Source organism: Labrus mixtus, chromosome 7, assembly GCF_963584025.1.
Source record: "Labrus mixtus chromosome 7, fLabMix1.1, whole genome shotgun sequence".
NCBI lineage: Eukaryota > Metazoa > Chordata > Actinopteri > Labriformes > Labridae > Labrus > Labrus mixtus.
The window spans coordinates 10,396,468-10,411,059 of NC_083618.1; the positions used below are offsets into that span (position 1 = coordinate 10,396,468).

General features: G+C 37.7%; 1 protein-coding gene and 1 long non-coding RNA gene across 2 annotated transcripts; one reads left to right on the forward strand and one right to left on the reverse strand.

Moving 5' to 3' along the window:
- Nucleotides 1-136: 136 nt before the first annotated feature.
- Nucleotides 137-7,717, reverse strand: LOC132977872 (translocon-associated protein subunit alpha-like). Its single transcript, XM_061042774.1, has 9 exons — nucleotides 7,559-7,717; nucleotides 6,399-6,520; nucleotides 6,214-6,307; nucleotides 5,955-6,082; nucleotides 5,543-5,677; nucleotides 2,592-2,668; nucleotides 1,764-1,842; nucleotides 1,121-1,214; nucleotides 137-996 (listed from the first exon to the last, which is right to left on the reverse strand). The coding sequence occupies exons 1-9, from the start codon at nucleotides 7,626-7,628 to the stop codon at nucleotides 932-934; spliced, it is 864 nt and encodes a 287-aa protein (XP_060898757.1). The 5' UTR covers nucleotides 7,629-7,717; the 3' UTR covers nucleotides 137-931.
- A 174-nt stretch (nucleotides 7,718-7,891) lies between these two features.
- On the forward strand, nucleotides 7,892-8,839 carry LOC132977873 (uncharacterized). Its single transcript, XR_009673856.1, has 2 exons — nucleotides 7,892-8,315; nucleotides 8,667-8,839. It is a non-coding gene; the product is annotated as an uncharacterized LOC132977873 (long non-coding RNA).
- Nucleotides 8,840-14,592: the final 5,753 nt, after the last annotated feature.

A 14,592-nucleotide genomic window follows, 5' to 3' on the forward strand; every position in this document is an offset into this window, starting at 1 on the left:
ATTAGTTTTGGCAGTAGTTAAAAATATGAATGCACAAAGTTCTTAGAATGTCAAAGACAACAACGTTATATTTGATCCCTTAATAATAAAAGTGTAATAACTTAAGAATAGAGAGCAAACAAAAGGAAGCAATACACTTTGTTCACTCTTTTATTGCATTTTAAAAGTGTTTTTTCTCAAACAATAGTATGCAACCAGAAATATTGCATCAATGACACTTAGTGACTGAACTTCTCCCCTGAGACTCTCACAACAGTCAGGTGATAAAACAGGTGTATTGACCTGTAGAAAACCTCCAAAGAATACTGTTTGAATGTTCATTGTATTTGCAGCTGCCATTGCCCCGTTAACAAACAACATTTAAATACAAAACTCAGACCATATATGACCAGATGTTGAAACAGGAGCGTCATCAGTTGGAAAGATTTTTTTATCAATTGCGTCTATTTGTTCTTGACATCAAGTCTTTTCAGGGCATCGCAAAAAAAGAGTTTAAACAAGGAACGTGATAGAGGGGAGGGGTATTTATCAAAATTTAAGATATGAAATGTAAATCATCAGAAGTTATAAAATCCTCAACACTGGGGAGAAGTGTTTACCCTATTATATCCCTTTACATTTCCATTAAAAGAACGTTTGAGTTTTAGGCTTATCGTTTTTCACATAGACACACTGATAGAAATGTTCCCTTACAAAGAACTATAGTTTAGTCCTGTTAGTGTCTGATGCTCTGATCAGAGCAGCAGAGTTCAGGATGCTCTCTGGTCGTCGTACCAGCAGAGCAGCAGACAGAACAAACGTCTCTGCTCGGAACGGATATTGTATTCCAGAAATGTTGTTCCTTTGTGGATGGCAATGAGGTTAGTGTGGCGAGGAAAGGAGCGTTGAAAGCCTGATGGACAGTATGATGATGGATGGAAATGACCAGTTTTTATTGATCTGCTCCGGCAGCCCTGTTGGTTCGTTTCCGTGGAGATGCTTTAGGGGAAGCCTTGTCTGTGAGAGAGCACATAAAGATCAGATGGGTTTTTGCTTAATAATCACGAAAAGACATATTAATATGAACAAAGACTACCTTTTAGTTTAGTTTAGTCTGATCAACTATAAAAAATGAACATACTCATGACGTTGAGAGTCTCCTGAGGAATCCAGCTGATGTCAACATCGCTTATCCCACCAGTTCCCTTCTCTATTTTCACTGAGAGTCTCTTTTTCTGAAAAAGAAAGAAAGACAACAAGATGTTATGACCTATTTTTAAACCATTTACTTGCTTAGTTTTAAATGTAATCAGGTTTTGGCAGAATTATGTATTGACAGGGTTGATGCCACATCCCTTTGAAAAGGGGACTTTATTCAGTAACGGCTGTTGTATTTACTGGTTAAAAACAGGAAATGTTAAGAAATTCCCTCAAAGTGTTCCTGGGATGTCAAGTTCAAAGAATGGGACGAAAATGATATCCAGAAAATAGCTTTTACTAGACATTCTGATTTCCCAGTGAATCTGACCTTTGAGGTAAAATATGTCATCACTTAATTATTTTGCCCTGATATTGAAATGTCTAATCTTTTGTGATACTGTCTCAAAGCAAGTGTGTGAGTTAAGGCCAAAACCATTTCTCTCTTTTTTTTTTAGATGTCACAGTGACATTTAACCACCACATTCTATCAGACCATCGTTGGGCCTAAGTCGACATTTGTACCATATTCGAAGATATTTCCTCAGTGGGACAGATATAGACAAGCTGATAGAGGACATACATACCGTCCGTGTCTCCAGGACCTGGTACATCCCAAACAGCATCAGGGCCACCAGTCCAACCAAGAAGATGTACATGAACATCCTGCAGGAAAACAAAATCAATTCATCAACTGAGCTGAAATCACTGAAAGAGTCCCAAATACCGCTGTGGCTTCACATACCAAACTCTAATAGTGACCTAGGACTTCTGGATGACTGAAGACAATTAAAAAAAATAATTTTAAGATGACTCAAGTTATACTAAATACAGTACATTCAGACCATTTGATGCTATCTGTGCTAAATAACTAAAATATCGGCAGCAACCGAGATGTTTGATTTAATACAAAATAACTGATCCATAAAGCGACCCTCAATTACCTGCAGCTTTAACATGATCTTATCTCATGATAAGAGATTTCTGGATGGAAAACATTTTCTCATTCTTGTCCAATTTGTTGGTGACAGAATCTGCATCTTGCACCAGCCACACAATTCTGACAAGTGATTTCTTTGTGCCAATTTCACACCTTTTTTTACAGGTTCCTACATGTGCTGAAAGCAACAGGGAGAGCTGCAATTGTGAAGCAGGCTTGTTGTACCCTTAAGGGACAAGGCAAGTGAGCAATAGGAGGGCTAAATTATTCAATCAAAACATAAAAGTGAAACTCAAAAACTGGTTTAATACACAACCAAAATGCCTACTGTGCCACACTAAAGCTTACAGTTTTCCTTGATTTTATTTGAGTTGCATAAAAAGTATTGGCTTGACCTCGTTCGAAACGTTGAAGTATTGTGCATAATAGGACAGAACAACAAAAGGAAATTGGAGTGAATAGAAGTGAGTCTTACGTTTCTCCGTCCAGTCCCTCTTCGCGCTCAATGATGGTGACAGTCTGGTTGTAAATCGCAGTCTGGAACACGGCACCCTGAAGAAAGACAGAAAACACAATGAAGAAAATGTGCTCAGTTTAATGTTAATGGAAATGATAACAGTCAGAAAAAGAGCTTGGTGCCACCAATAGAGCCATTACACAAGAATGAACGAGGAAAGCTGACTGATGCAAGATATATGTATGCCATCAGTTTCATTTGTAAAAATGAGCAGGCCAAAAGGTCCGAGTCCAGTCAAAAAATCCCACTGGTTTCTGGAAGGAAGTTAGAGTTCTTATCAACTGTAAAACGTTTCTACAATGAACTATAAAAGGTGTTTCTGGAACAGAAAATATTGAGTCATGACCACAGCATTATAGTTTATTATTTAAGTATCAAAAGTTGGGCATATAAAGCAGGGAATGTGGAGTGTGATGCTTCAATTTGGTTACATTTACATGAAGTGATTTAAGCTATAAAGAAGCTGTCAAATTCAAAGCAAGTGGCTTATACCATATTACTGCTGAACACCTTAAATATACAGTTCAGAGGATAGCTCCTCTTCTTTCAATTTGTTTTACCTCTGTCATGATTCATGAGCTGTTACCTGACTCAGTGTTGTCTGTTAAATCCAGTCATCAAAGACAAGGCTGGTAAACCTGAAGCGTAGATAACTACAGGCCCATAGCTTTAGCCAGCATACTAACAAAAGTCCTAGAAGGACTCTGCTTTAACGATTAAATAAATAAATGAACTCTTCAGACAACCTGTTTGGGTTTAAAGCTAATCAAGACACAGACTTGTGCTTATACACCCTAAAGGAAATTGTAAACAGATAAAGAGGTCAGAACTTGTCAGTTCCTATATGTTTTATTTTATTATTATTTTATGAATATGGACATTTCCCATTAATGAACATAAACATGTAAATATTCCAGATTGTAGCCATTGGCTAATTTCCATCTGTAGTCCCTTGGCAGGTTGGTGGTACACACATATACACATTTATGTGTAACCACAATGACAAGCAAAAATCAAACAACAAATATTGCCTAGACAACAACATTAACTGTACATTAGTTTACAGGGACTCATTCATACAAGCATATAAAATGGCTGTGTGTTTTCTTTTTTTAGAACAAACCTAGATAAAGTGACCTTCAGAGTGTTGCACATGATTATAGGGGAGTGATGTAAATTGCAAATTTGCCCTTGAGCCAGTAACTTTAAAGTGCTAGTGTAAATGCACATAGCCTTATTGCACATAATTTGCATATACAGACATGTATATGCACATACATAACTGTATGTATGGACACTAAATTAGAAATAGATTCTGTCCTGTGTTTATATTTCTTGTGCTTTTTTATGATTACTTGGATTTATGGGTCTGAAATACAGTTTAAAGTAAAGTGTAAGATGGCTAGACATGGTCACAGGTCTGGTTTGTGATGACCCTTGAAATTGGCAAAGCTGAAACATTCTCTGACTGAGTGGTAAGCTGTTCCATAATGTGCTCCTTGGAACAACAAAACATTTTTGATCAAACGTGGATTGTCTGAGGAGAACCTCACATTCACCTCTAGCAGTGGCTCTAGTTGAAGAGTCACTGATAGCTTTCTGTTTGATGTAATCATTTAGTGGAGGTGGAGCCAGCCCATGTAGGACTTTATCTATCGAACAGGCAGTTTTTAAATTCGGGAAGTCGTCCAAGCTTAATAGCCTGTACTTAAGGATTTGACAATGGTGATACGAGAAGGGTTTTTTGTCTAATATTCAGATGCATCGAGTTAATCATGAGAAGCTGTTTGTTAGAATGACTGAAAGAGGAGTGCCCAACACACTTTGAGAATCTTGGCTTACTGGTTCACCCACCAGACAATGCAGGTTAAGTCAGGCCATGGTGTGTCAGCCCTATTTGGTGTAACTAATGGTGTTAGACTAGGGGGAATTGTGCCCCCTGTTCTTTTTAATTTGTATACTGATGATCTGTCCAAGCAGGTGAAAGCCTGTAATACTGTTAGCAGGATTGGTAACAGTCGAGTGAACCATCTAATGTATGCAGATGACCTGGCTGTTTTCAGTCCAAGAAGGGCTGTGCTCCAGCAGCTGCTGACTGTATGATCTGTTCATTGTGCGCACCATGATATAATATATAACGACAGTAAGAGTGCTGTATGATATGTCGCATTAAAGAGGAACAGACACTGAAATTTCCTGCTGTTAAACTGGTGAACCATGATTTTGACTGTCAAGATAAATTCAAATATCTTGGTAATTTTATCACTGAAAAAATGACTGATGATGATGATGTATAAATGAAATGCTGCAAGATGTTTGAAAAAGCAAACATCCTTGATTGCAGCCTTAGTTTGTGGCCAGATGTTTTAAAGATGTCTCTATTTACAGCCTATTGTAAACCTCTGTATACAGCACACTTACAGGGTGGACAAACTATAAGAAAGTAAGAATGCAGAGACTTCAAGTAGCCTATAATGATGCTTTGAATATAATATTACTAAAGTGAGCTAGATGGTGCAGTGCAAGTGAGATGTGTGTGACTGCACGGGTCAATACTCTCCATGCTACTTTGAATATTAGTTATAAATAAGGAACTTTTATTGTGCTTTTCTAAATGTGTATGTATTGCACTGTCTTTGTATGTATTGTGGTGTCTTTTATCTGGACCTTGAGTCTGTAATGGATGCAACTGTTATATGAAGAGATAGAAAACAGAATTGCTTCACCAGGTATTCATCTTCATGAATCTTCAGAATCTGAGGTGGCAGTGACAAACCTTTCTATTTTACATCTTCTCAGTTAGCAGCTAACATTGTCCCTGTCCTTTTTCTAATAACCCCAGTCTGAATAAACCTCAAACACTAGTCACCACCACAAACACTCGTTTTATAATGACATCTTTTCTTTACCTCTGTGTCAAGATAGTTGAGGAGGATGACGAGACCGAATGGACGACCTGCCATTGGCTGGGCTGGGATGAAGGAGTACTCGAAGGAGGCCTGAGACTCTGGCTTGACTACAGTGTTCAGAGGCAAAGCTGTGAACTATATAACACAAACAACGTGCATCATTAAATTACATCAGCTTGTTTACCGTGACAACAAAAAGAATGGGAAAAAGTGAATAGGAAAATATAGAAGTATAAACAAAGGAAATCTTCAAAGTTTAGCACGAGTAACAAATAAGGCCTTCAGAGTTGATAGTTTCTACGGACACAGTTTCGACTGTAGAATGTAAGGGAGAATTGTTTTAGCCGAAGAAATAAAACAACTTTTTGATCAAAGAAAAAAACATTTCTAAGCAGTATCACATCAAGCTTACATTCTGAATGTAGAACTGGAAGTCTTGGGGGTAGCGGAAGGAGGCCTCCAGCGACTGAATGGAGAAGTCCTGACTTCCCTTGTTGGTGAAACCCACCAGGAACCTCACAATTTCATTGGCAGGAAACTCTAAATGTATTAAAAGAACAAATAAATGATAAAATAATGTGATTAAGTATAAGCCATGAGATCTAATGAAAAGACATAACAACAGATATTGCTGAGCGACAATGCTGTGAATCTCTCTGAAAGAAGCAGACCTTCTCCTGTCATGAAGATGATGGTTGTGTCAGCATCAGGGTGGGACGTTAGCTGTTTATCTGCTCCTTCATCAGTGTCATCTTCTTCTCCCTCCTGACAAGGAGCGCAAGATAACATTGTGACTTGATCATCTGCATATGAATCCATGTTTTTATAAGCCGCTGTGCGATTCAAACACACATACCGTGGGTTGCATCTGATCTTCCTCAACAAGCACCTCTTCTTCATCATCTTCCTCCTCATCCACTGCAGCATCGGTGTCCTCGGCAACGTCCTCAGCGGAGTCCGAGTCTGCTGAGACCTGGCCTGTGTGGGACAAGAGACACAGAGGTGTATACCACATATTGTTGTACATTTCAGTGTTAAATGGATGATGGAATATAATATGGCTGATGTTGTATTGAAGGTATAAGATTATACCATACAGTATTTTGTTTTGGACATTATATTACTGATTTAGTTTAATGAAAAACTATCATTTCGAAACATTTGATCTTTTTTAATGAGCGAAATATCCGATGGATGCTTATCCACAATACTTAAGGGTACACAAACAATAAGTTATCAAAGTGTTGAGAAGAAATAAAACACTTATTTTGTTAGAAGTATTAATACTACACACCTATTGGGCACAATATAGTTTAGCAAACTCTTAAGCCATAAGGCAACAGTGTCTTTGAGTTACGTGTAAGAGAATTATTTGGTAGAAGCAATAATGCAGTTTGAAATGAATGGTTAGGCCATTTTTCACATATGATGACACTTTTTTTTTTGTTGCCAGGTATTTCCACTGTGTGCAGACTAACCGGCCACTTTGTTTCCAGGACAAAAAAGAAAAAGAGCAAAACAACATTAGTCCATGTTTAAAATAAGTGTCCAGTTTGCGGTAAATATAACACAAATATAGTCTAACTAAGACAAACAAACACAAGGTAACATCTTATCTATGGTGACGTGTCCCAGTAGCTGTTACCTGTTGCTGCATCTCAGTGATTTAACTTTCTTTAAGATGATGTTTAAAGCTCATAAAGTGACACTTTACTTCATTTTAATGATCGAGATTCATATTTTAGTAACGAGCGAAGCTGATGGTGGATGGTTTCATTCATTTACGAGAGAAAGAGAAAATAGATACAACTGGCCTACTTTCAAAACCATGAGTCAAATCATTCTTTAACCTTACATATTTTGAAGTTATCAAAGTGGTGTTACAGACTAACATCTGCTGGAGGAGCTCTGAGACTGTGCCACGTCAATAAGTTCGTCTGTGTGTAAAACCTTTTTTATCAGCCGAAGTGAGACGAGGGATAAAACGTCTTCCAACAAAGAAAGAAAAGCACTTACCGATGGATACTAATCCACAGGGGAAAGCCAGGAGGAAAAGCAGCAACAATTTTGGTCCGAAATTGAACATTTTGGCAGAGTTAACACTGAAGTTAGTAACACATCAGCGTTCAGGAGAAAAGAGGGCAGAAGCGGAGCAAGGGGCGGGAGAAGAGGGACAAGGACCGCCCCGTAGTAGGTAGCCTATGTCTGGGCAGGTCCGACGGATTTAAAGTCCCAGGAGGTGTTACCGTGGGGGGGTTACACTTAGTCGTTACACTTACTACACATTATAGAAGTATGATAGTTGGCGGGGAAAAGCGTGCGGTATCTGGTCAAGTTTCCCATTTTAGACTTATTATTTAGTGCTAAGGAATACTTTTAGGTGAATACACGGAGGACAAAGTCTGCTGCTTTTGCTCACAGGTGTAGGACTGGAGCTCCCTGGTCACGCCCCCTCGGCTCATGCAAAGATTAAGATTTACTTTTATTTCAGTTTTTACACTCTGTAAATCATGCAACACACACATAGGCTGACATATACACACGCACAAACAGGATCCTATGGACATGCACTAATGGAGAGACCTCAGGGTGACGTCACAGCGGGCGCTCCTGAGGTGGTGGTGGGGAGGGGGCTCAGGAGGTGATCTGGCACCTCTCCAGCTACCAGAACAACTTCCATATTTGGTCCGCACCAGGACTTGAACCGGTGACCCTCTGGTTCCCAACCCAAGTCCCTACAGACTGAGATACTGCCACCCAGACATTTGCAAAGGTAAGTAGCCTACAGTAGGCTACCATAGACTGTAAATTGGCCTACATACAGGGTGTCAAAAAAATACGAGATCGCAAATTATTTTAAAATGGAGTAAATAGTAGGTGAGTCAGTTTGTTCCAAATAACTACGAATTTATTTAGCCATCCATGTAGTGTAGTATGAATATTATTTCTTAAAAGATATTGTTGTGTCCTTCGGTTTAAGTTTGTTTATTTAAGGAAACATGCAAGGATGTTATCTAGGTAGAGAAATGTATGGTTTGCAGACTTTGTTTGTTTCTATTAATTTTGTAAAGAAAGGTGACAGCTGATCAAGAATATGCTTTTGTTTTGTTTTTGCTATCTACAGGATATGATGAAGAGGGAGGTGGTTGGAGTTGCAGGGGATCCCCCACCCTGGATTCTTCAGCCAATTCTCCCAGCTGGGTCATTCTCACGAAACCAGTGATCTACTTATTTTTATTTTTAATTAAAACATTTTTTTAAAGCCAACTTTTAAAATAAATTAAACTTACACAATGAGTAGGATTATGTTTTGGTCTCTTCTGAACAGTGTGTAATTTACAAATAAAAGCTTATAATTATTAATTTTCAAATCCCACACAGGTGTTCAAAGAATCAATAAGTATGATAACAGGTCAAGAAGTCACCCTACCCAAATGTGTTCTACAAATTTAACAGAGTAGTGAAGCTGTCAATCAAACAAACTTGTCCACACCCACATATTCCTGAGAACAGGTCTAATCATGGTCTTAGTCACTGTGTGTGTGTGTGTGTGTGTGTGTGTGTGTGTGTGTGTGTGTGTGGGGGGGGGGGGGGGGGGGGGGTGTGTGTGTGTGTGTGTGTGTGTGTGTGTGTGTGTGTGTGTGTGTGTGTGTGTGTGTGTGTGTGTGTGTGTCTTGACAGAGCCTTTTATACATTTTTTAGCTGAAATTCTTGCTAACTGCAATGCTTACAATCATTTAAATTGATCTCTCTTTTGCGTTTCAGATTTAGTTAACTAAAACTTTGTTACTAAAACAAAATGCATATCGACATACCTGTAAGTATATGCCCTGTGCACACTCACAGCACTGTTAATCCTTATAAATTGGTGCAGGCAATGGCACCAATTTGACAGAAAATGGATTCACCGCACGAGAAGGCTGACATTTCTTCTTTTTATGACACAGACATTTTAGAGATTTGATGCGCCAAAGATAGGCTGATGAAAAAAATTAGGTATACAAAGAGGGTAATAACTAGGTTTTGGGCACAACTTGTAAAAATTAGTAATTTGATCATCATTATTTGATTGTTATTGTTGGCTCTATTATCCCTGAGGAAGTCTACATTTTTAAGCTCTCAATTTTAAAAGCAAGTATCCAAAGTTCCAGGCTGAAGCTGAGGTTTATCATGTCTAGCCATGCAGAGAGAGACAGAGAGATAGGTACTTTCCAATCCATGATGTCGTCAAGATAAAGAAAAAGTTAATCAACACTATCCTTCATTGAACGTTAGAGGAGCTACTGTGAATTTTTTTTTTCCTCACACTGAAGAAAAGTCATTGTCACTGTTTCACCAAGCAGCTCACAGCCAAAGTTAAAGTTGTATAACAAGATTTGTGAAGCGGGGATAACATAAAATGTATTATTGAATTGAAGTGATCAGTTTGCACGTCATTTTCAATTTGACACACAAATTCCTGACAGTGAAAAGGGAACGTCACCGTTTACCATTGTTTTGTCCATTGATAATATCTGACATTGAAACACATGTTCCTTTTTTGTATTCTTAAAGCTACTGAAAGGAAATATCTTCACGATCTCATTGAAAACTGGTTGCATTAATTCAACAAAATGTATAATCTTTGGCAATATTGTCACTTTAGTGTCAGAGAAATTCACACTGTGCCTGTTTCCTTGTTGCTGTCTCTAAAAAGGTTTGTGGTTTTCTGCACAAGAGCACATCCTGTAGGGTGTAAGCAGTTCTTAAAGAACAACAGCATTGTCTCTGCATCACAACGTATGAGCAGAAACGTGTAACAAGCGGTGTTCTGGTTTATCATATCAACTGTATAGAAAGAGCTTCACTGACATGGCACACTGTTGTAATGCTACACTCAAAGGTAAGTCACTGCAGATATGGGATCTAAATGTGAGGGTTGATGATTATGAATGTGATTATTGTTGATGTGTGGGGTTGATGTGAGATGGAAAAGGCATTCATGAAATTCGCTTTTAAGAGATATCACATGCTCAGTAATTGTGATTAAGAGTAACCCTTTAATCACTGACAGCATGAAAGAGTCTGACTTATCACAGCTGCTCAAATATAACGCTGAGCAAATTTATAATCCAAGTACTATTTCGACACAGGTTTAAAAGAGTTGAGTCCACAAACTAAAACTGAGTCAAGAGTTAATGTAAGTTAATATACTCAGATTTTTGGTCAGTTAATCGTCTACTTTTGTGACTAACTCTATTAAAACAACAGAGTACAGTTAGGATATCAGAAACCAATGGTAGTTTAGTGATGTGTTGTAAAAACTAGCTATTGGATATTTTTGATTATTCGTATAAGATCACTGTTGGAAAATGGAGCCTCTTATAGTGAGCTCTACGGTTATTTTTTTATGGTGTTTAGGTTTTGAAGTTTATACAATTTTATTTTCAAACTCATTTAACAGCAGTTTTGACCAAAAGGAGGAATGAAAAGCATTTATTAACCCCTTCTGTCTCTACTAATTATATCCACTTTGGCTACTAACATTAATGTAACTTATTGATGCAATATTTGTTTTAGTTTTTTTACTTGCATAATCTTCTAAGCTTAATTCTTCATGAACTCAAACATAAGATGTATGTTCAAGGTCACAATTTTAAGTACTAACAAAAGAAATGTACTTGATTATGAGAGCAAGAGTACCAGCAACTTGTTAAAACCCTGTGTAAATAAATGTAGTTGAATATAATAAATGATTGCAATCGGATTTATTTTCTTTATTTTATTGAGTGAGTGAGTAAGGGTCTGAATTCATCAGTAGATTCAATGGTACAACATAAATAATAATCATGGTTTCATAAGAAACATTTCATTGATAGACACAACTACCACCTTCATGCAATCAGATTTCAATGGGGACCCATGCCACCCCTGGCCACAACTCGGGGTCACAGCCCTGTGTACAGAATAAATGTAGGAATACATTTATACATTTAATTACAATGCTTAAAAACATGCGTGAACTAGGCCAAAAGACAAACATATCCATGGGCCAAATTTGTCCGACTAGTTTGTGTGGACAGCAAACAGATTTTAAAAAAGAATGAATAACAGGACTGCGCAAGGGTGTGACTTTTCCATTTTCTTTTGAGGAACGTACAAATTAAGGAAGTGCAAAGGTCCAATTTAATCCTGAAGAATTATTATTATTATTTTTTTTAACAAGTAAACATCTGCAGCTGAATTGTTATTCTCCATGTATTGTTGCAATCATCATGTAATGTTTACAATCTGCGACAACTCTTGAACCTTTGTAACTGATACAAAAGTCATTACTAACCACAACTATTAAAACTCGTTTGTAATGCTGCCATGGTAACAATGAGATATAATTTATTCCTTTCACAAACTCTCAGATGAAACTGCCACTAAATAATTACAGTGAGTGAAACACAGTTGCTGTAGAGGCATGTTTGGCATCATGTTGTGTGTATTTTAAGGTGCTGCTGCTTCCTGAAGGTGATCTGCAATTTCTCAGACAGAAGGTGTTTCACATTGTGATGACCACTACTACTGTGGATGTATTTTATTATCTTGGTGGTAGTCATAATGAATTGGAGATGCTTCTCACTCTGGTATAGCATATAAAAAATAGTCATCCCTAAACCTTTGTGCTGTATATATACGCTGTTTTTTTTCTTGTAAACAAGACACAAACAAGTGAAATGTCGATATTTGTACAAGTGGTGCAAGAGCACTGAATTCTGCTGAAAATGTATTGAATGCCAAACTATAAGATATATTTTTTTCCATTTAATGTCTTGTAGTAAACTCTGACTGGGTAGATTGAGTGTTGTTCTGTAATGCAGTGTAGTCAGGGTTACATCAGAGTAGCCCACACTTCTTTGGTCTCAATTAGGCTTTGTATACATTTTAAAGGAGGAAACGCATCCAATGGTTTGCTGATGAAGTTTTGTTTGCAACATAAACAGACTCTACTGTGCACAGAGTGAGTTTGCATGTGCATGACTGCAGTAAAACCACAGCTTGTTCTGCAGAAAACTGAGCAAAGCAGCAGAGCAAATCTGTTTGCTTATATGTCCGATTTATCTTCTTCACAAACTTTGCACTTAGCTTAGTATTTTAAGATGTATCAGGGTCTTTTATGTAGTCTAATTACTATTCATTTAAACAGGCTCTATGTAATGTGGTCTAAAAATAAACTGCCCCTTGTTCTTGTTTCTTTGAACTTGATTTTATTGTGAGAGTTGGTGGTTAGCCTTAACCTCACTGTGTGGGTGACAAATGTTTCCTATTAGACTAAATATTTCACTCCTATGCCTGGAGATCTGCACTGTGTTTTTAAAGATTGTCTCTTAGGTATCTGTAATTTCTTTAATGAACAGTATCAACATGTTCTCTCTTTCTCTAGGATTGGACTTTATTTTCTGTCTGCCGCTTCATCTGCAATGGCTGCTCCTGATCATCAACATATTTCTGCTCCTCTCACTCTGTTTGAATATATTTTGCTGTGTATCAAAATGTTGTTCAGGTAAATAAATAATTTACTCTAAAAGAAGAGAAAACCTAATCATATACTGTAACTTTTGATGGATATTCTTTTGATTAATTTTACAACAGGAAAATGGAGATGCCAACCAATGAAGAGACAGAGGTATGTAGAAATGTATTTTCTGTATTCACTGTCTTTAAAATAACATCATCTGTGATGTTCTACACTTTTAGGAGTCATTGCCAAACTGAAAATTATATATCTTCTCCATTTAATTTTAGAAGGGGGCCAAGGCAGATGGAAGACAATCCTATTTATGGAAACTTAGGCCACATGCAGACAAGTTAGTGCTGTGTTCTTTTTTTTTTTTTACACCCTTGTGTATCTCTCTGTGCGTTTCTCTGTGTCTGCTGACAGTGTTATGTTGTTTTCCACAGACGCGGCTTTGTTCGCCAACACTCATCCACTACAGAGAGTCAACTCTGACTCACAGGTAGGGTCTTTAAACCCCTGAACATAGACTTACATGTTACCTGTAAAAGTTCACTTGCATGCCTAACCGTTTTGAAAGATTCAGGAAAAGAAGCAGTTGTAAGTGAATGCAAATACTGATGTGTTTTTTGTTTAGGCCTACTTCTGATTATTTTTGCTAAAATGATTTACAACAACCAATTCTCTATAAATTGTGTAAAGAGCTTACATAATTGTTTTCTGTCTCTCCTGCCAATCCAAAATTCAGGACTGCTATGCCAACCTGACCCTGAAGCCTCCCAGGCTGCAGTCTGGCCGCAGCTCTCCTCAGATTCAGTTCTCAGACGTGGTTCTCTTAGAGGAGCACCTGGAGTCAGAGAAAGAGGATGAGCCCAGCACAGATGTTGTGTCCACCTTGTCTGATCTGTATGCTTCTGTACAAACTCAGCGCACCAAAACTGTCCACCTTGCAGACAGTGGGGAGGAATACGCCAACCATCTCTGAGAGAAGCGTGACTGCTGATGGTGGGAGGCCAAAAATAGTTTTTGTGCAACTTGACCTGCAGCCACAAGATGGCACTGTTTGTGCATTGTCGCTGCATTAAAAAAATCACAATCGTCACGTGATAAAGATAAAGCGCATGTCGTGCAAACTGTTTACTTGAGACTTGAACTTACAGGTGTTATAAAATTCAGATGATATATTTCTAGAATCACTCTGGGATTATTTTTGTATGATCTCCACTGAAGTAATACCCATGAATAATTCGAAATCCATCCCACACATTTGAATATATCAATAATAATCTGCTTTAAATTATATTTTGTGGCTGACAGTGTTTTCTTAGCAAAACATTTAATTTCAAGTTTCAGGTTGTTGCATCCCAATTTTTCCACTTTAGCAGATGAACTCTGCACTCACAGTCATTCTGAAATCATACATCAAAGCTGAAGTAACACTGAGCATAACTAATATTTAAGTGAAGGGATGCTTAAAAAGTCAATCTATGTAATTCTCTAGATAACGTCATTGTTACACATGCCAGCTCGTCTTCTTACCATGAACAATTATTGAGTTTTGATTTAT